Raw genomic sequence first — 16,783 nt, forward strand, 5'->3', positions numbered from 1 at the left:
TTTAACCTCACTGCCTGAACACCAGTCGTTTACTTGTGTGTAGCTTTTGCACATTTTTTTTGTAATATTTGTCCGGACTCTTCATCTCAAAGAAGTTGAAATACACATCTGACCTGCCCCTTACACCAGTTCAGGTTCTCTGACTACTTGTATGACACTCACTTGAAAGGAGGATGTCCACTGATTGGCAGTGATTGATGGATGTGTACAAAAATCCTACCTCAGGCTATCGGTTGTTGAATTAGTTTTAGTTAAATAATATGCTCTAATTTTGAGTCGACTCTGTCCTTGTCATTACAAGCCCACTTGTGACAACTGGAGGCTCGTCCACGATCCTTGGAGTCTTTTATTGTTGGGGGGAGTGTCTCCCGTTACCTATGTTTCATTCCAATGTCCACCATTAACCCTTTGAAAAGAGCTGTTTCAGTTGGGAGGATGGCCAGTCTTGTACAAGCTTTTTTTTGCTGTTTTTCTATGACCTGAGTTGTTTATGTGATCCCCATGTTAAATCTTTGAGCCTGTGTGTGTGTGTGTGTGTGTGTGTGTGTGTGAGAAAGCAGTCTGTTTTTTTTTGTTTTTTTTCCAGAGAATCTGTTAAAAGGGTGCATCAGGAGATCAACTTGAATAAGCCCCATCAAAGTTTTGCAGGGTCTTTTTTTTTTTTTTTTTTTTTTTGCAGTGAAAATCTGAGTGTGTACTCAGACCACCCAAAGCCTTTTTTCATCAAATGTCCAGTTTGCGTGTGCTTTCACGGTGTGCTGATTGTGACCAAAAAGTAGTTGGGATGATGTGGATTTAGAGTCGGCGCTAAGGAGCAGGAGGTGAATATTCGGTGCAACACTGCCCTCATGTGAACTTCACAATGTGGACATTTCCACATTGCTAAAACGCTCACACACACAAATATCAATCGAACTAGAAAGTTAAAGGGCATTTTTCACACACAAAAATGATGAGCATGAAACACAAACTTTGGTTCTCAGATTTTATTCAGATTTTTGCAGCAACTGTTTTCATTCATGTTGCCAAGAGGGCCTTTAAGAAATAAATCTGGTTTCGATATAGTCGTAGCATTAAGGTGAGGAAATGTAAAACAAAGTAGGGAAATATTTGGCAGATCAATACAAAGAGCAAGGCGGTAACCAATCAGTTCAACATATGCACCATAATTGTAAACCTTTTTGGAGTACATCATTGATCAGACCTGATCAGTGACTTGCTCATTTACACGTGTCAGCAATCAGTGATTAGAGTAGAGACGTGAACTGAGAACTGGAGTGTTCAAACAGAACTGTTATGTCCTTCTGAGCAGGTCACTACAATACAAGATGACAAGATTTGCAAATGTTTTCCCTGCTTAGTTTTAACACTATTTCTTGGAAGACAGTGTGGGAACGTGAAGACGTTTGCCTCACTGCTGACGGGGCCCATTTAGATTTTTACCTTCAGAAACTCTTAAATGATGATGAAGATTATAGAGAAAGAAATGCAGCCAGTGATTCTTGGAACACAACTGGTGGCAGTGTAACACAATCCAATGAGGTTTTTGGTTTAAAACTAATGTGATTCTGTCAACCACTGATTTTTGGGAATATTATACATGCTGAACATGCATAATGATGTCGCATAGCACCATGAAAGGGTACGTAGATTTAGATCCAATTCAAGAGTTTCTGAAAGGAAAGGGGGGATGCTCTCCTTTTTAAATGTATCTCCTGCTTGAACTGCTTGTTGAGACTGTGGACTTGGTGATGGAGCCACCATAACCACCAGCCATGCTGCTGCCGCCGAAGCCAAATCCACCACCTGAGCTGGCGCTGGAGAATCCTGAAGCACAAAGGCGTTAACAAGCAGATATTAGTATTGATGCATTCATTTGTCAGAGCGATCTTGAGTGAACTGCTACTCATAAGGACCTCACAGCATCTAAAACTCACCTCCTGAGGATTGCTGCACATGAATGGTTGCGCTGGCACCTCCACTTGCCAGTCTGGTGGTGAAATGAAGTCGAATGAATGTTTAATTCAGAGTTCAGGCTAATGCTTCAGTAAAGAAACAGTAAATGGATGTAAAGCAGTAAATATTCAAGCTGAGCCCACCTGCTCTCCTCTCCCTCCAGCAGTTTCCTGTAGGTGGCGATTTCAATGTCCAGGGCCAGCTTGACATTCATCAACTCCTGGTATTCGCGGACCTGGCGGGCCATGTCCTGCTTGGCTCTCTGGAGAGCATCCTCCAGCTCCCTGATGCGGAGCTTGGCGTCCTTCACTGCCAGCTCACCACGCTCCTCAGCCTCTGCGATCTGAGCCTCAAGGCTGGCTCTCTGTAGAAAGAGCATTTGTTTCGTAAGTACAAATCCTTTTTGAAAGGTCTTGATAATTAAATATTATCCTTCAGGAGTTCATGAAATGTACTGCACCTGTCCCTTGACTGCCTCAATCTCATTCTGCAGGCGAGCAATCATGCGGTTCAGCTCAGCAATCTCAGCCTTGGTTGTGCGAAGGTCATCACCATACTGCCCAGCAGAGGTCTCCATCTCCTCATACTGGAGTGAGGAATGTAACAAGATATGTCAAGAACGGGAGTCAGAGGTAGCAAGGTATGTGCAAGTGGCTTGGCTTTGCTTTGCACTCACCTTCTGTTTGTACCAGCTTTCTGCGTCTGCCCTGCTGCGGTTGGCAATGTCCTCATACTGAGCGCGTACTTCAGCCACGATGGCATCCATGTCCAGGTTACGGCTGTTGTCCATCTCCACAATGACAGAGGTGTCCTTGATCTGGGACTGCAGCTCGCGAAGCTCCTACAGAACAAGAGGTTTGGTCAAAATAGTAAAGTTTTTGTCCTTTTTACTGAATAAATAAGGAATAAACTAGTCAAAGACATACAGCCTCGTAGACAGCCCTGAGGAAGTTGATCTCATCCTGAAGAGCATCGGCCTTGGCCTCCAGCTCCACCTTGTTCATGTAGGCAGCATCAACATCCTGGAGAGAAATTAAATGACATTGCAAAAGGCAACATTGAATTAAATCCCATTAGTGGAGAGTTTGAAGACTGATCCTGATGTATACGCACCTTCTTCAGGAGCACAAACTCGTTCTCTGCAGCTGCACGTTTGTTGATTTCATCTTCATACTTCCTCTTGAAGTCCTCCACCTGGCCCTGCATGTTCTTCAGTTCTCCCTCCAGCTTGATCTTCTCGTTGCCCAGCCCGTCGAGCTGTCTGCGCAGGTTGGCGATGTAGGCCTCGAACATGGCATCGATGTTGGAGCGGGTGGTGGTCTGGTCTTGCAGAAGGCTCCATTTGGTCTCCAGCATCTTGTTCTGCTGCTCCAGGAAACGTACCTGTGGACGACATGATGGTCAAATCACCTGATATAAATGTGGATATCAGGATCAACAGTGAGTAGAAATAAAGTAAGTAATTTGTAAAAGGAATGAAGGATGAAGGATTTGTAGGGTGTGTCATTTCAAATGCTTCACCTTTAACCACATGACTGAGCCAAGAGTACATATCTGCATAGCCACACCCTTCAGTCACAACACTGTGACTCCGGAACAGTTATCTTTGCTTGCACATTGCACAAAGCTGTAAAAGACAACACTTTCTCTCGATAAATGATGTTATGTGCTCCAGCGAGTCTGACACTATATATGCAGCTGTTAGTGTTTCAGCATCTCTTGGCAGTAAGTCATCCTACACACTCTGTTTGGCTTGAAGGGCCCGACAGTCACCACAGTCATAAAAAAAAACTAGGTGTGGCAGACAAACAACAGGAGACAAAGCAGCTGTTGTTTCACAGTATGAAGGTATTATTATTTTTTGGCCACTTGAAGACACTCATAATTACTATAAAATGTTATTGCTGCATCAAGAACCAGCCAGCGGCTTTCAGTTGCTTTGATCTGTACTTCCTGCTGCTCATGACAGCCAGCTAACTTGTGAAAGTACAAGTAGCAGCCTTTGGACTCTGTGGGCAGAATGCAGATCTATAGTCTCCCAGCCAGTTCCCAAGGAAACGCATGGGCACGTCACAGGAATATAATCCCCTCCCATGTTTAGATACTGGGCACCACAGGCTTCCAGCCAACTCTTTTAGAGATAGATTTTGGATGGGATTGCAATTGTGAGATGAGGCAGCTTTGAGATTTATTTTTCTATATCGCATTTCCTTCTCCCACAAGTTGTAATTCATTGATGGTTACAGCACAGAGATAAGACTCACTGCTTTCTGGCTTTGTCAGTCAACTGAAAGTCTGCTTGTAGCGCTCAGCAGCTTCAAGGCTTGGGCTCAAAGTAGACTGATGATACTCTGTCTTACACATTTGACTTCACCGCTTGTCAAACAAAATCACTTTTGAAAGCTGCTAGAGAGGCAGGTTAACAGTGAGGCCTACAATAAACTATGAGATCAACTGATTAAGGAACCAACCTTGTCGATGAAGGAGGCGAAGCGGTTGTTGAGGGACTTGATCTGCTCCTTCTCCTGGGTGCGGACAGCCTGGATGGTGGGGTCGATCTCCAAGTTAAGAGGGGCCAGCAGACCCTGGTTGACTTGGACATTGGTGATTGGTGGTGGCACATAATAACTTGCAGAACCAAAACCACCTGCACCGCTTGCTGAAGAGAAGCCACCACCACCAGCAGCAGCGCCAACACCGTAACTGGTTCTGCTCTTAATGGAGAAGCTGCCCACTGGTTGCGCCACAGACCTCCTGCTGCTGCTGCCAAAGTTCTGGACGGAGTACGACCTCTGTGACCTTATCATCTTGTTGGAGTGGTGGAGCTTATCAAAGCAGAATGGAGAACTGGAGATGTGAAGGCTTCCAAAGGAGAGTCAAGTCCCTCTGAGTGTCTGACAGCAAACGCTGGTTGCTTTTATGTCGATGCTGAGCCAGGAGGAGGGTCCTCCTCACTTCGACCTGTCCTCTCACTTTTACTGCACAGCCTGCCCTCTGCCGGCCCACACGCCTCTGGCTCTGAATAACAGGAAAGGCCAGTCCAGTAAAACAGGTAGGGAAGGATTGTCAGAAGATATGCTGTGACACACCCAGCACTGAAATGGGCTGAAACAGAGGAGAGAGCGAGGGGCAGATAAGAGAGAAAATGTGGTTGTGTAAGAAAACAAAGCTTCTCTAAGAGCTATAAAGTTTATTGTGATAGCTGCTTGTCATAGGTCGGCTTTTTTCTGGGGTTTATGAGCAGTATGCCAGTTCATAATTTACTTACGTTTCATAGAAAATATAAAGACATTGAAGAGGACAGCATTTTGGTTGTCAGGCTGTGGAAATCCTAACTCTCCGCAGGATCGAACTTTGACTTATAGGATTTGTTCATGTTTTAATTTCTTTTCTGATGACAGATTTTCTGCTGATAGTGAGGGTAAACCAAGCTAAATCTAATCCAACTGTAACTGTATTGGTAGAACAAAATATCGACATGATAAAATGTTATAGTTTCTCTTGAGATACAAAAATTGTACTCCAGTGTTAACTATTAATAATTTAATTAAAACAGCTGCAGTTCTATCTAAACGGATCCTCCTGTTGCCATGTATTTTCTGGTATGTGTTTTGATAAGCCACTAATCTAAGACTCTGTACTTTTTTAAATTGTATTCTGTGTGCTGACAAATTCACCGTTGTATGAAACTGACGAAACATTTAATTAATATCGAAGTCCTGTTGGAGGATCCTTTAGGTTCCCTTCTTCTGGTAGTGGAATATCGTGATCGAATAACTGTCTTGTAATATGTCGAAAATCCCAGAACCCTGTATCCTGATATTATCGTTATTGTAGGTACAGTAAGACATTATACATCCCATCATAATTTTTATTTTTAAACGGTGAATTTTTATTTGATACTATCCATCCAATCCCATCCATTTTCAATAACGCTTATCAATTAAGGGTCGCGGGGAGGGGGCTGGAGCCTATCCCAGCTGACATTGGGTGAGAGGCGGGGTTCACCCTGGACGGGTCACCAGTCCATCACAGGGCCAACAGGAGCAGTTAGGGGTTCAGTATCTTGCTCAAGGACACTTTAACATGGTCACCTGGGGAAGTGAGGATCAAACCAGCGACCCTTCGGTTACCAGACGGCCACTCTGCCTCTGAGCCATGCCACCCCCTTGTTTTATACTAGTGTGGATGAATTACAAAAAAAAAGATATTGGTAAAATCGTTTTTTCAACCAGAAAACAACATTAACCCATTTGTAAAAACAGAAGCAATGTGCATGTTTACTTGCATAAAGAGGAGTGAGGCAAGATCCAGTCAGAGTAAGAAGCTCAAGACGCATATGGAAACACAATCTAATGTCAGCTGTGACCTCACGTATTACATCACCAGGTTTAATCATGATGTGTGTGACAAGGTGTATTTGGTCGAATTATTGTCACCTGTATGGGCGGTCACCTGAAGATACCACTGACTGTCAGTCGTAAGGGGGGTGGGGGGGGGGGGTGGTACACACACTGTGTGAGCCCTGTCCCGGTTCCCCTGAAGACCACTGCAAAAGTTCTGGAAAGGAAAGAATGATGGTGGGATGGTTGGGGGGTCGGACCGAATAGGGTATCGAGGAATGTGGTTAAGACTCATTGTGGGGTTGTGTCTCATTGTCTGGGGAGTGTTAGCTTCAGCACCCCTCCCCCCTTCCCTCCCTCCTACGAGAAGGGAAGAAATTGCTACTTAGTAGAACTATGTTAAGGTTGTCCGTGTCATTGATGGTCACTCTGTCCCGCAGCTGTTGGATGGCATATTTTTTTCTTTGTAAAGGGTTTCTTGTTTTAGCTGAAATGTTGCACAATATACGACCAAGATATACTTCCATGTATGCACTTCTCTTCCTGCACCAGAGTCACTGTTACACAGGCCCAGGTCGCCTGGCATTAAAGGGAATTCCTCCTCAGATTTGTGATATAGCCCTCCCATTTTACCCTCCCACTTATTCTATAGTTTTTGCAAAATTACATGAACAAACACAGCGGCTTTGATTACTTCCAAAATAGCAGTAGAATTAAGTGCACCTATAAAACGGGAAAACAAATGACAACAAATCCCACAAGAGACAGGTGAGGGGTGTGTTGGTGCTCGCTCATTAGCTTCAAAGATTTAAACATGCCAGTTTGAATGTATCCTTTTTTTTTCCTTCCTCCTGGTGCCTTGTGACCTTGTCCCTGGGTCACATTTGGTTCTGAAGCAGGATCGACATGCAGCTCATCCAGTTAGAGCCGCGGTCGTATCTAAAACTGAGCGGTAAAACTGGTCCATGTGTAGCATGCTGCTGCTGTTTTTCTGCCTTGTGGCACCTTCAAATGGAACGTCACTCATGTTCGTTTGTCATAAATCCATTCTCTTTTGTTCTCATGGACATATTCAGGATGTGTCCTTTTGTGTACGTGATGAGGTTTACATGACTGCTGCTCAATCAACTGCTCCGTCATGACTGGAAAATGATAAATAATTCAGTATTTTGTGAGTATTAACAGCAAAATGTGCTTCAATTAGCTCGAGCTACGCAGGATTGTCTTATTCATTGTTGCGTTTTATGTTGTTTTATCGTTCACGTAGTCAGAGTGAGCAGTAGAGGTAATTAAGTAGTCACAAGACACCGAAAATAGATCAGTACAAACAGAGGATAATCATTAAGTAGATTTGAATTAACCAAACGCCTGAGGCCTTAAGCAGTGTCTTATTACGACAAAAAGCAAAATAATTGATGCCAGAATGATGCCACCCAAAATGTTGCGCATCGTTTTACATTGTAATGGGTTTTGTTTGGGGGAACATCCTTTTTTTGTGGAGGAAACAATGTGCTTCAGATTCAGCAGTAGCTTAATTCCCTCTGTGCTTGATTTCGCCACACCCGTTCATTCTGTTCTCAAACACTAACACATTTGTTTCTTCTCCTCTGCACCTTTAGTGGAGGTGAGGCCTGCATTCTTTTTCATTCTTCCCTAACTTTTCACATGCACATGCCTTAATTTCTACCATGGTGTGGAACTTTACTCTAAAGCTCAAATCTCTGCTGTCTAACAGGTATTTGAAGTCAATTTATACGCTGCTTTTGCTTCCTATAAAATTCAAATAGACGCACAGAATCCAATGAGAAATTATGTTGCGTGGACTTTTACTGCGCGTCGACACCTGTATCTCTCTGGCTGTTTTCTCCTGCTGCGACATATTTTAAGAGCAGTGCGCATACTTGAGTGCCACATGATGTTAATAAATCACAACCACACAAAGGCGTTGGCCAGGCAGGGTGAGGCCACAGGAGCTGGCCCCGAACCCTGACATTATTGAACTGTTCATTAAACATAGAATGACAGGTTAGATTTCTCTGGAACAGCAACCTTTATGACTTGACGACTTGAAAATGTTTGACACGAGTTGCGGTGGTTTCGTCTCTTTGTGTTTGTTAACGGACAGGCCAGCATAAAACATGCGAAACAACTAAACATGCAAACACACGTAAACATGTTGAAGGTCCTTATACCGAATGTGTGGGATGATGTGATTTAGCAAAGATTCATGAGCTAATTATTTAAAATCTGCTCTTGAGTATAAGTTAGCGGGGCCTTGGAGAGCTTATTGGTGCACACGGTGTGTTAACAATGGTGCATCTATCTGTTAAAGACTTTGCATTCTTTGTCTTGGGAATGTGAATTGATTGAAGGCATTAAAGTTAGTCTCATCATGTAAACATGCAACACACAGAAAAAAGTTTTTTTTTTTTGCAAGTTAAATCAAAGAAACAAATGCAATATTGCATTATGATGGAGCATATCCCTCTTTACGTTTCAGTCAAAATATTTATTTAAATACTGAATAACTCATCTTGAATGTTTTTTGTTTATGTCATCTTTATTCCACTGCCGATGAGGAAAAAGTAATTGTGTAATTATAGGCCCTGGATGAATGCTTTTCTCTAAAGGACAAAAGACAAGAATGCCCGTAAAAAGAAAGGTCAGTGAAAGTGTTGCCATCTCCACCTTCTACCTGCACATTCCTCACTCTTTACTATCACACTGATGACTCTTGACACCCGAGTGGGAACTAAATCATGTCAAGGCGATATTATTGCAGTAAATGTTTATGCTGAGAAAATATTACATGCATTGCAAACTCAACATCAAAACTTGTGTTGCATAATGCGCCATCGAAATGCTGCTTTATTCACAGAATTAAAACCGATAAGAACGGCATCTTGTGAAGTGATTCTGTTTCTTATCTCAACTTAACAAACAAAACTAAATCAGTCAGGTTAGCTTGCAATTTCCGTTTGGTGTGTCAACTGGGTGGGGACACGTCTCTTAAGTGTAGTTTGGCAAGCTTGGCTTTTTTATTCTAAATAGTGTGTATGAAAGAGCCTGCAAGCAAAAAAAAAAAAAAAAAAAGGCATGTTCGACCTGTAAATGGATCAGCAATGCCTGCACCTCTCGTCTGAGAATGTGTTATATGACGAGAATGTGTGGTAGATGTTATTTAAAGGTATAACGTTTCATGTAAGAGCCTATTGCCGTATATTTTGTTTTGTTGTAGTCTTTCTATATCCCCAGTATTTCCAATGATATCCAGTGTCGGAGAAATCTGTGTCTAAATCTAAGTTATTTGAGGTGGCAGTGGGACCAGAGATTTTGGGTCATCAACACGCAAGGATCCCAACTGAGTGGCATTGTCTACGGTCACTTTTATTTATCTCTGTGAAATCAGGTGACCCATGATGTCATGAAACTACATGTCAAAATATGTCTTTAATCGTTATGTCCTTTGGGGGCCATCATTCCATCCATCCATCTATTATCTACTGCTTATCCTGTTAAGGGTTGGGGGTGGGAGGGTTTCACCCTGGACAGGTCACCAGTCCATCACAGGACCAACACATAGAGACAGACAACCATTCACACTCACAGTCACACCTACAGTCAATTTAGAGTATCAATCAGCCTCGTCCCCTCTTGATGTCTTTGGACTGTGGGAGGAAGCTGGAGTACCAGAGAGAACCCACACAGGAACAGGGAGAACATGGAGACTCACACAGAAAGATCCCGTGCTGGAGCCGGGACTGGAACCAGGAACCTTCTTGCTGTGAGGCCACAGTGCTGACCACTTCTTCGGTGGTGGTGAAGCCTGACAGTCTTCTTGTCAGAGTCTTCCAATAAAGAAATAAAATGAGTCAAGTTCAGAGTTTTAGATATAAAAGCTGGAGATCAGGTCAGAGGTCAACAATCTGCATCAAGCATTTTGTGTCCTCTTCAAGTAAAATAAGCTGATACAGAAATGTGTTTGTGTTGCAGATGTGCAGTAAAATATCTGTCACAGGCAAACACACGATGACCGATGAAGAAAGGGGGTTTTAGCAAGGCTTCATGTCATCTTAACAGTGGGGATGTTTCCCTGCACGTGTGAACACTGCTCTTGTCTGCTGCTGCTGCTGCTGCTGCTGCTGCTGCTGCTGCTGCTGCTGCTGCTGCTGCTGCTGCTTCATGTGGGGGAATTTTAGTTTTTTTAACTGCTTTTTTAACTCCGGCATTCTTGTTGTAAAAGTGAAAAATGACACTATTATATGTCACTCTGTTTACAACCAAAGGCCAAAGACATCATTCTCAAGAAGACAAGTACTTAATAGTTGCTGTCTCTGGCTTTAGGCAGTGACATCTAAACTTTCTGCTGCTTTGCCTTGAGTTGAGGGAACCTGTGGAGCAGCTCAGCCTCCCCTCCATGTCTTGGGGTAATTTACTTTTGCCTCTTTGTTTGTTTCAAGTAAATTGCATAGTTAACTACCTGTAGACTGCTCGTGGTTGGTTGCACGAGCACGATCATCAAATACTCTTTGTATTACCGATAAAATTATTACGAACAGCCACAAGTAGCGGTGTACCGATGAGGTTGAAATACGCTGAAGGTGTAGCTCTTGATAATTCTCAGAGATTTTGGTGGTCTGCTCCGTATCTGATGTGCATATTCCCATGTTAGAGCAGAGCAGGATCCTGAAATAAGCAGCAGGTTGTGAAAGTCATAAATCTCTGCCAACCTCATGGTGGCTCTCTCCTTTAAAAGAGGATGATATTAAAATGTTTCAGACAGACAGCAGATGAGAGCGTGACCATTTTATCATTTTTGATGTTGTCAAAAAAGAACACTAGAAGGCAGAGAATAAAAAAAGCACACACACAAACCCAGTCTTGATTACATTCTCACGAATATTAATCTCTCTGGCAACAACCTTTCAGATAAACATATTACCATATGCATTCCATTAATAATTAGCCGGTACTTTAATTACAAGAAAACTACAATTATGAGACTAATCACGTGACCAGTGCTGGAATGCAAAGAACTCAGTGGGGCATGGCAGAGAAGACTGGATAGACTGGTATTTGTAGTAGGAGTGAGGAAAAACTTTCACTCGCATACAAACTCATGTCATATGTAGTTTCTGTCCTTAGTCCAACCATAGAAACAGCATTTTCTCTCTCTCTCTTTCTCTCTCTCTATGTCTCTCTCTGTCTCTCTCTCTTTCTCTCTCTCTCTGTCTCTCTCTCTTTCTCTCTCTGTCTCTCACTCACACACACACACACACACACACACACACACTTGACATGTTTTCTTTCACTCATTGACAAGAGCCACATCAAGGATCAAGTTTTTGCGGTTTGCCAGAAACTTCTATTTTACAGGGTTCAGTCAAGTGTGTGTTAACAAAACTTCTTCCACAACAGTTCGGTTTATCCGTAGAGCGTCGTAGCATGGGGGCAGACTTGGCTCGAGCCACAAGTCTTAGGTGTAGAGGTCTTCGAGTTGCATGACCAACAGATAATAGACTGAACTCTTACGTGTTTTTCAAGACTTGAGACTCGACTTGTAACTTGCTTGACTTACAGCAGGGACTTGATTTGATTTGCTTAATTCTCACCACAGTGCCTCAACCCTTGAGACTTGCAAGTGTCGGACTCTTGTCAGTGATGCTATGATCTCTTTCGGTGATGGGAGGTAACGAAGTACAAATACTTTGTTACTCTACTTTAAGTAGATTTTTCATTTATCTGTTCTTAACTCTTTATTTGAGAGATTTGTACTTTCTGATCCTTACACTTGAAACCACACACTCTTTAGTTCTGATGCAAGACTGAAATGGGCAGATCACCACTTTTGGGACCCAAAAGGCTCGTGACATTTTACTTGATACTTCTGACCAGATGCAAGAGCTTCTATTTCTTTACTTTAACTTGAGTCAGTCGGACAAATTAGTACTTTATCGAGTATCTTCTTCGCTTCTCTACTTCTACTTCAGTCTTAACTGTTTATTTCTACCATCTGAGAGGGAGTGACAGCAGTGTGTTCTTTGCAGCCAAAGTTCAGCAAAGTCGGTCGACCAACATCCTCTCTAACGTGAAGCATAATCAAACAGTTTATCTACCATATTGAGCTAACACAAAAGAGAAAATCTGAAACATTTGGACACACAAACACACCCCTCCATGCTTGTTTTGGCGTCTTCATAAAGTTGTGGGTGTGTCTTGAGGTTGCATATTAATCTAGAGCTCATAGTTTCACCATCTGCTACAGGAACACGCCCAGCAGCCAAGACAGGAGAATGTTGTTAACCTGCACTAAAGGTGTCAAACAATAAGACAATAATGGGAATCTCATAAAACTCTCAGGGATTCAACACTAACGAGCTCAGCTGCATTGCTGACTCGCTACTATTAATTCATTCAACACAGAGTTGTAAAATCAGCTGTGCGTTTGTATGCTAAGGTGTTTGGGAATACTTCATGATCACCATGAGATATAGTTTCACTCATTTGTAGCCCACACACATTGTAACTGTGGGGACCCGGGCACAGACTCCATGACTCACTCTCCGTCAGGCAGGGGAGATAACGTCAGTTGTCTGGCCACATAAAAACCTAGCGACGCAATCAAAGGCTGGCCTGTGCGAGTAGTAACTTATGAACACCTGCATTTGCATGATGTCACAGAGTTTCTTTGATCATCCACTGTGTTTGTGAGGTAATTTGTATTAACAGGTGTGCTAGATTGATCATCACCTGCTCTGCCTGTGTTGTGGAAAGAAAAACAAGTCCCTCAGATTCATGTAATAGAATCATTTCAAAGCATTGCAGGAAGCTCTGATTGGCTTCCAATCAGGAAATGTTTTCAAGTGGACCCCAAAATGCGTTTGCTGTAGAATTAGCTTCCGATTTTCAAGGTCTGTTGAAGAAAAATGTTGGCATACTCAATTTACCTTTCAGCTCCATTATCAGATCATTATTTATTTTGCCCTGTATTGAATTTAATGTCAGCATGCTTAATTAAACAGTATTATTAGACCTATCTCATTCGGTCCAGATTGAGATAGCAGGGGTCAAAGGTCAGGGTCAAAGGACCAAAATGCTGTTCATGTGCAATTTGGTTTGTTGCTTTTTTGGATGGTTTGGATGTTCAGGTGGGGTCACAAGAGTCCCACCATGTCCCACTTACTGCCGCTGGTCAGTTCCAAACCCCAGTCATACAGTAAACATTGAAATGTTTGATGTTGATCATCTTGATGAATAATAGGACAAAGCATATTCTTTACAAATCAGCATCATGATTCAGTTATTTCAATATTTTTTGGATCAGTTTAGAACAGTTCAAACATGTCCAACCCCAAATAGCATTCTTTTAAATGTACTGTAGTTTCCAGGAACGGACCCGGACCTGACGATTTTAGGTTATTGATACATTTTCTGTCAATGTCTTCCACTGCAAAGCTGAGGGGCTGCACGCTGAGCAATCACTCCAACAGGTTGTTAAAGCAGGTCTTTCTGTTGGGCCAGCAGTGAATGCATTCCTCTGACATAACCCACTCACCCAATCGATCCTTCACAGGATGACAACCGTCACTGACCTCACAGCGAGCCAGACAGCCAGAAATCTCAAACTACACATCTATCAACACTTAATATGAAGAGAATTTACTGCTGCTCAGGCTTGATCTGCTCACTGAATTGGACAACAAGCAGGTTGTAAAGGGTGTGTCTGCTCGCTGGCTGCTCAGTCAACATTAAAACCTGTTTGGTGTTGCAACTGCATGGGAGTTACAGATGAAGTTTGATTTGGAAGTGAAGGGGGCATAGATGCAGGAGTTCATTTTGTTTTTTGTTTTTTTTTCAATTGCATTTCCTCTAATTCTGCATGCACTGAACAATGACTGGACTAATTTCAATGCTAATTTTTTATTTTTTTAAATCAAAAAAACAGTAGGGCCATATCCACACAACCCCTCACATAAATTCCATTCACTGTTGCTGACATGCATGATGTACTGTACTTGTTGGGCTGAAATCACCACAGACAGGTTGAAGTTTGGTTTTTCTGCACGTACCATGCAACACTGAGTCTCAAATGGTATGTTTTCATGTTTACATGCAAAAGACAATGTTAGTTTAGTGCTAAGCAGCTTAACTGGAGCAACATCTCACCATAAAAAATAACATGAATCTGTCGTTATCTGACAGACTGCATTCTTCTCCCACAATTGTAATGACTAGTGTGTAGCCACCTCATGTTATTGTTGAAGCAGCGCCTAGCAACTGATATCCTGCCATTACACACACGCATCACTACCAGGCGTCCCTCATGTGGATGCGTGTATGTTGTGTACGAGTAAACCTGTTTTTTGTTACCTTTCCTGCTATGAACACTAACCTTATCAGCACCTCTAGTCCTCGTGGGTGCCAAACACCATTCCTAATTCTGCACGATGTAATTTCTAAATTCCTGATCAAAATTAGAGTTGAAGTCTGAATTAAGGTTAGGTAAATTAGGATTAGACATCCATTGTGTAGGATTAGAGCTCGGGTTAGGCTTTCCACATGAATGGAAATTAATGTAATGTCCAAATAAGGATAGCTTTGCAAAACTGTTTTTGTGTGTGTGTGTGTGTGTGTGTGTGTGTGTGTGTGTGTGTGTGCGTAGTAGTGTGAGTAAAACTGTGAATCAGGGATGAGGTGTGTAATTGTTACATGAGAAATTGCTACAACTTCTTGGCACATAGCTGCATACTTGAGTTTGAACGAGTGAAAGAAAAGTAAGAACATGTCATTCAGCGTCCCCGCCCCGTTTATCTCACACCTCCCACTTTTAATAGCTGGAAATCATTAACTTGTGCTCCTATTTTCCAACTGGCTGCCAGAACACTGTTACTGGAACGCTCACAGAATGCTTCAACAGAACTCCTTGGCCTCACGATATTAAAGGAGTCAAATTTAATATGATAACTTTGAAACAACAAACACAGTTAAAGACTGAAGTGAAGAAAGGATCATTTATGGATAAAAGAGGTATTTCTAGCGAAGTTGAATACCATACTTATCTGTTATCAGTTACTCAGGAAGAATCCATGCTTGTGATATTTTTCACAGATACAGAGAGGCCAAAAGAGCCTCAATCAATCAAATCTCTTCGTGGTTCCTCAGAATACTACTGGTTCCTTAGATTCTTGCTGGAGCTGCCTTAGAATAAAGAATTTGGGTAATCCAGTTGAATGCAAATAAAATGTGTTGAAGGAGGAAGTACCTGATTTTCATAGTCATACTGATTCCGAAGTTCCTTTCATGTTGCTAAGAATGGCTATATTATTGGATAATGTGCGATGGTGGTGGTGGTGATGTGGTGGCGAGCCGACTACTGACTTCACTAAGATAACTTCACTTTGTCTTGTCAGCCAAACAGAATAGAACGAACAGAACATTGCAGGCCATCCATATAATTTGGTATCATCTGCATAACAGAGAAAGTTCATGGAGTGTTTTCTGAATATTGCCTACAGAGTTGTACAAAGTGAATAATTTTGGTCCATCGAACCTTGTGGACTAACGAGGACTAACTTTGGTATGCATGGAGCTTCTGGTTTGTTTCTCTTAAAAAGAACGCGATGTCCAGAAGTGTCAAATGAAGCACTGACTGGATTATTAGTTACGAGGGGCTGCTCGCTGTGAAGGATAATTTATCCATTCATGCTAAATCATGAATATTTGTAGAGCCAGAAAAACAGCGTTGGGGCCAAAAGTGGTAAAAACTTTCACTATCTACGTGAATATCGTTGAGAATTTTTCCGAACACATCATGGCATCTTCTCACTCCATCGTTACAAAGGAAATCCGATGGAAAAAAAGCAATCCCAACTAAAGCTGCTGAAGTATTCATAACACTATGCAGGACCAGGCAGATTGTGGCAGACACGCCTGTATAATCTTTACAGTAAAAGTGATGCATGACAGCGCGAGTGTGTGCACACCCAGCGATTGGTTTGTAGGACAGCCCACACCTCAGATATCAGTTACAGATTCCCCACCTGTGTGTCTTTGATGTTTTACAATACCACCACTCCACCGGTCATAACTGTGCGTGAGTGAAACCTGTCAGCTGGATGTTGAGTGATTTAGCTGCATATGCATTTTATGGCATTTTGACACATAGCTTTTGTTGAGAGAGGTTTGGGTTTTTTCAATTGATTAGATTTTTGAATGTATCGTTATTATTTGTCATGAACGGTGACATAAATATTGTAGCAGGTCAAAAAATATAAGTTACAGGTCTGTTTCATGCAGGATTTCTCGCCAAAGCCGATTTACAAGTCTTTCATCTTGCTGACCACACAAATGCAAAAAGTAAAGAGCTGTTGAGGCAGCAATGTTTAAATTTGGTATGAGTCTCCCTTCAGCATCAGATGTGTTCGTTTTTATCAAATTTATTCTTCCTCATCCCTTTTTATCCCATTTTAATTTAGCATTTCAAT

General features: G+C 42.2%; 1 protein-coding gene across 1 annotated transcript; it reads right to left on the reverse strand.

The window, feature by feature from the left end:
• Positions 1–971: 971 nt before the first annotated feature.
• Positions 972–4,863, reverse strand: LOC147267795 (keratin, type II cytoskeletal 8-like). Its single transcript, XM_086198848.1, has 8 exons — positions 4,428–4,863; positions 3,070–3,339; positions 2,883–2,978; positions 2,633–2,797; positions 2,417–2,542; positions 2,100–2,320; positions 1,938–1,990; positions 972–1,827 (listed from the first exon to the last, which is right to left on the reverse strand). Exons 1-8 carry the CDS (start codon positions 4,761–4,763, stop codon positions 1,703–1,705), a joined length of 1,392 nt encoding a protein of 463 aa, XP_086054974.1. The 5' UTR covers positions 4,764–4,863; the 3' UTR covers positions 972–1,702.
• Between the last annotated feature and the right edge of the window lie 11,920 nt (positions 4,864–16,783).

Source organism: Aulostomus chinensis, chromosome 3, assembly GCF_037954235.1.
Source record: "Aulostomus chinensis isolate RoL2024-O1b breed Wild chromosome 3, RoL_Achi_v1.0, whole genome shotgun sequence".
Classification (NCBI taxonomy): domain Eukaryota; kingdom Metazoa; phylum Chordata; class Actinopteri; order Syngnathiformes; family Aulostomidae; genus Aulostomus; species Aulostomus chinensis.

Bases quoted from the DNA above. Each gene is read 5' to 3' on its own strand.
- LOC147267795 (XM_086198848.1), bottom strand. From the start codon at position 4,763: ATGATAAGGTCACAGAGGTCGTACTCCGTCCAGAACTTTGGCAGCAGC. The intron at 3,340-4,427 runs GTTGGTTCCTTA...TGTCGTCCACAG, and splicing joins TCGCCTCCTTCATCGACAAG to GTACGTTTCCTGGAGCAGCA. The intron at 2,321-2,416 runs GTGCAGTACATT...CTCTTTCTACAG, and splicing joins TTGAGGCAGTCAAGGGACAG to AGAGCCAGCCTTGAGGCTCA.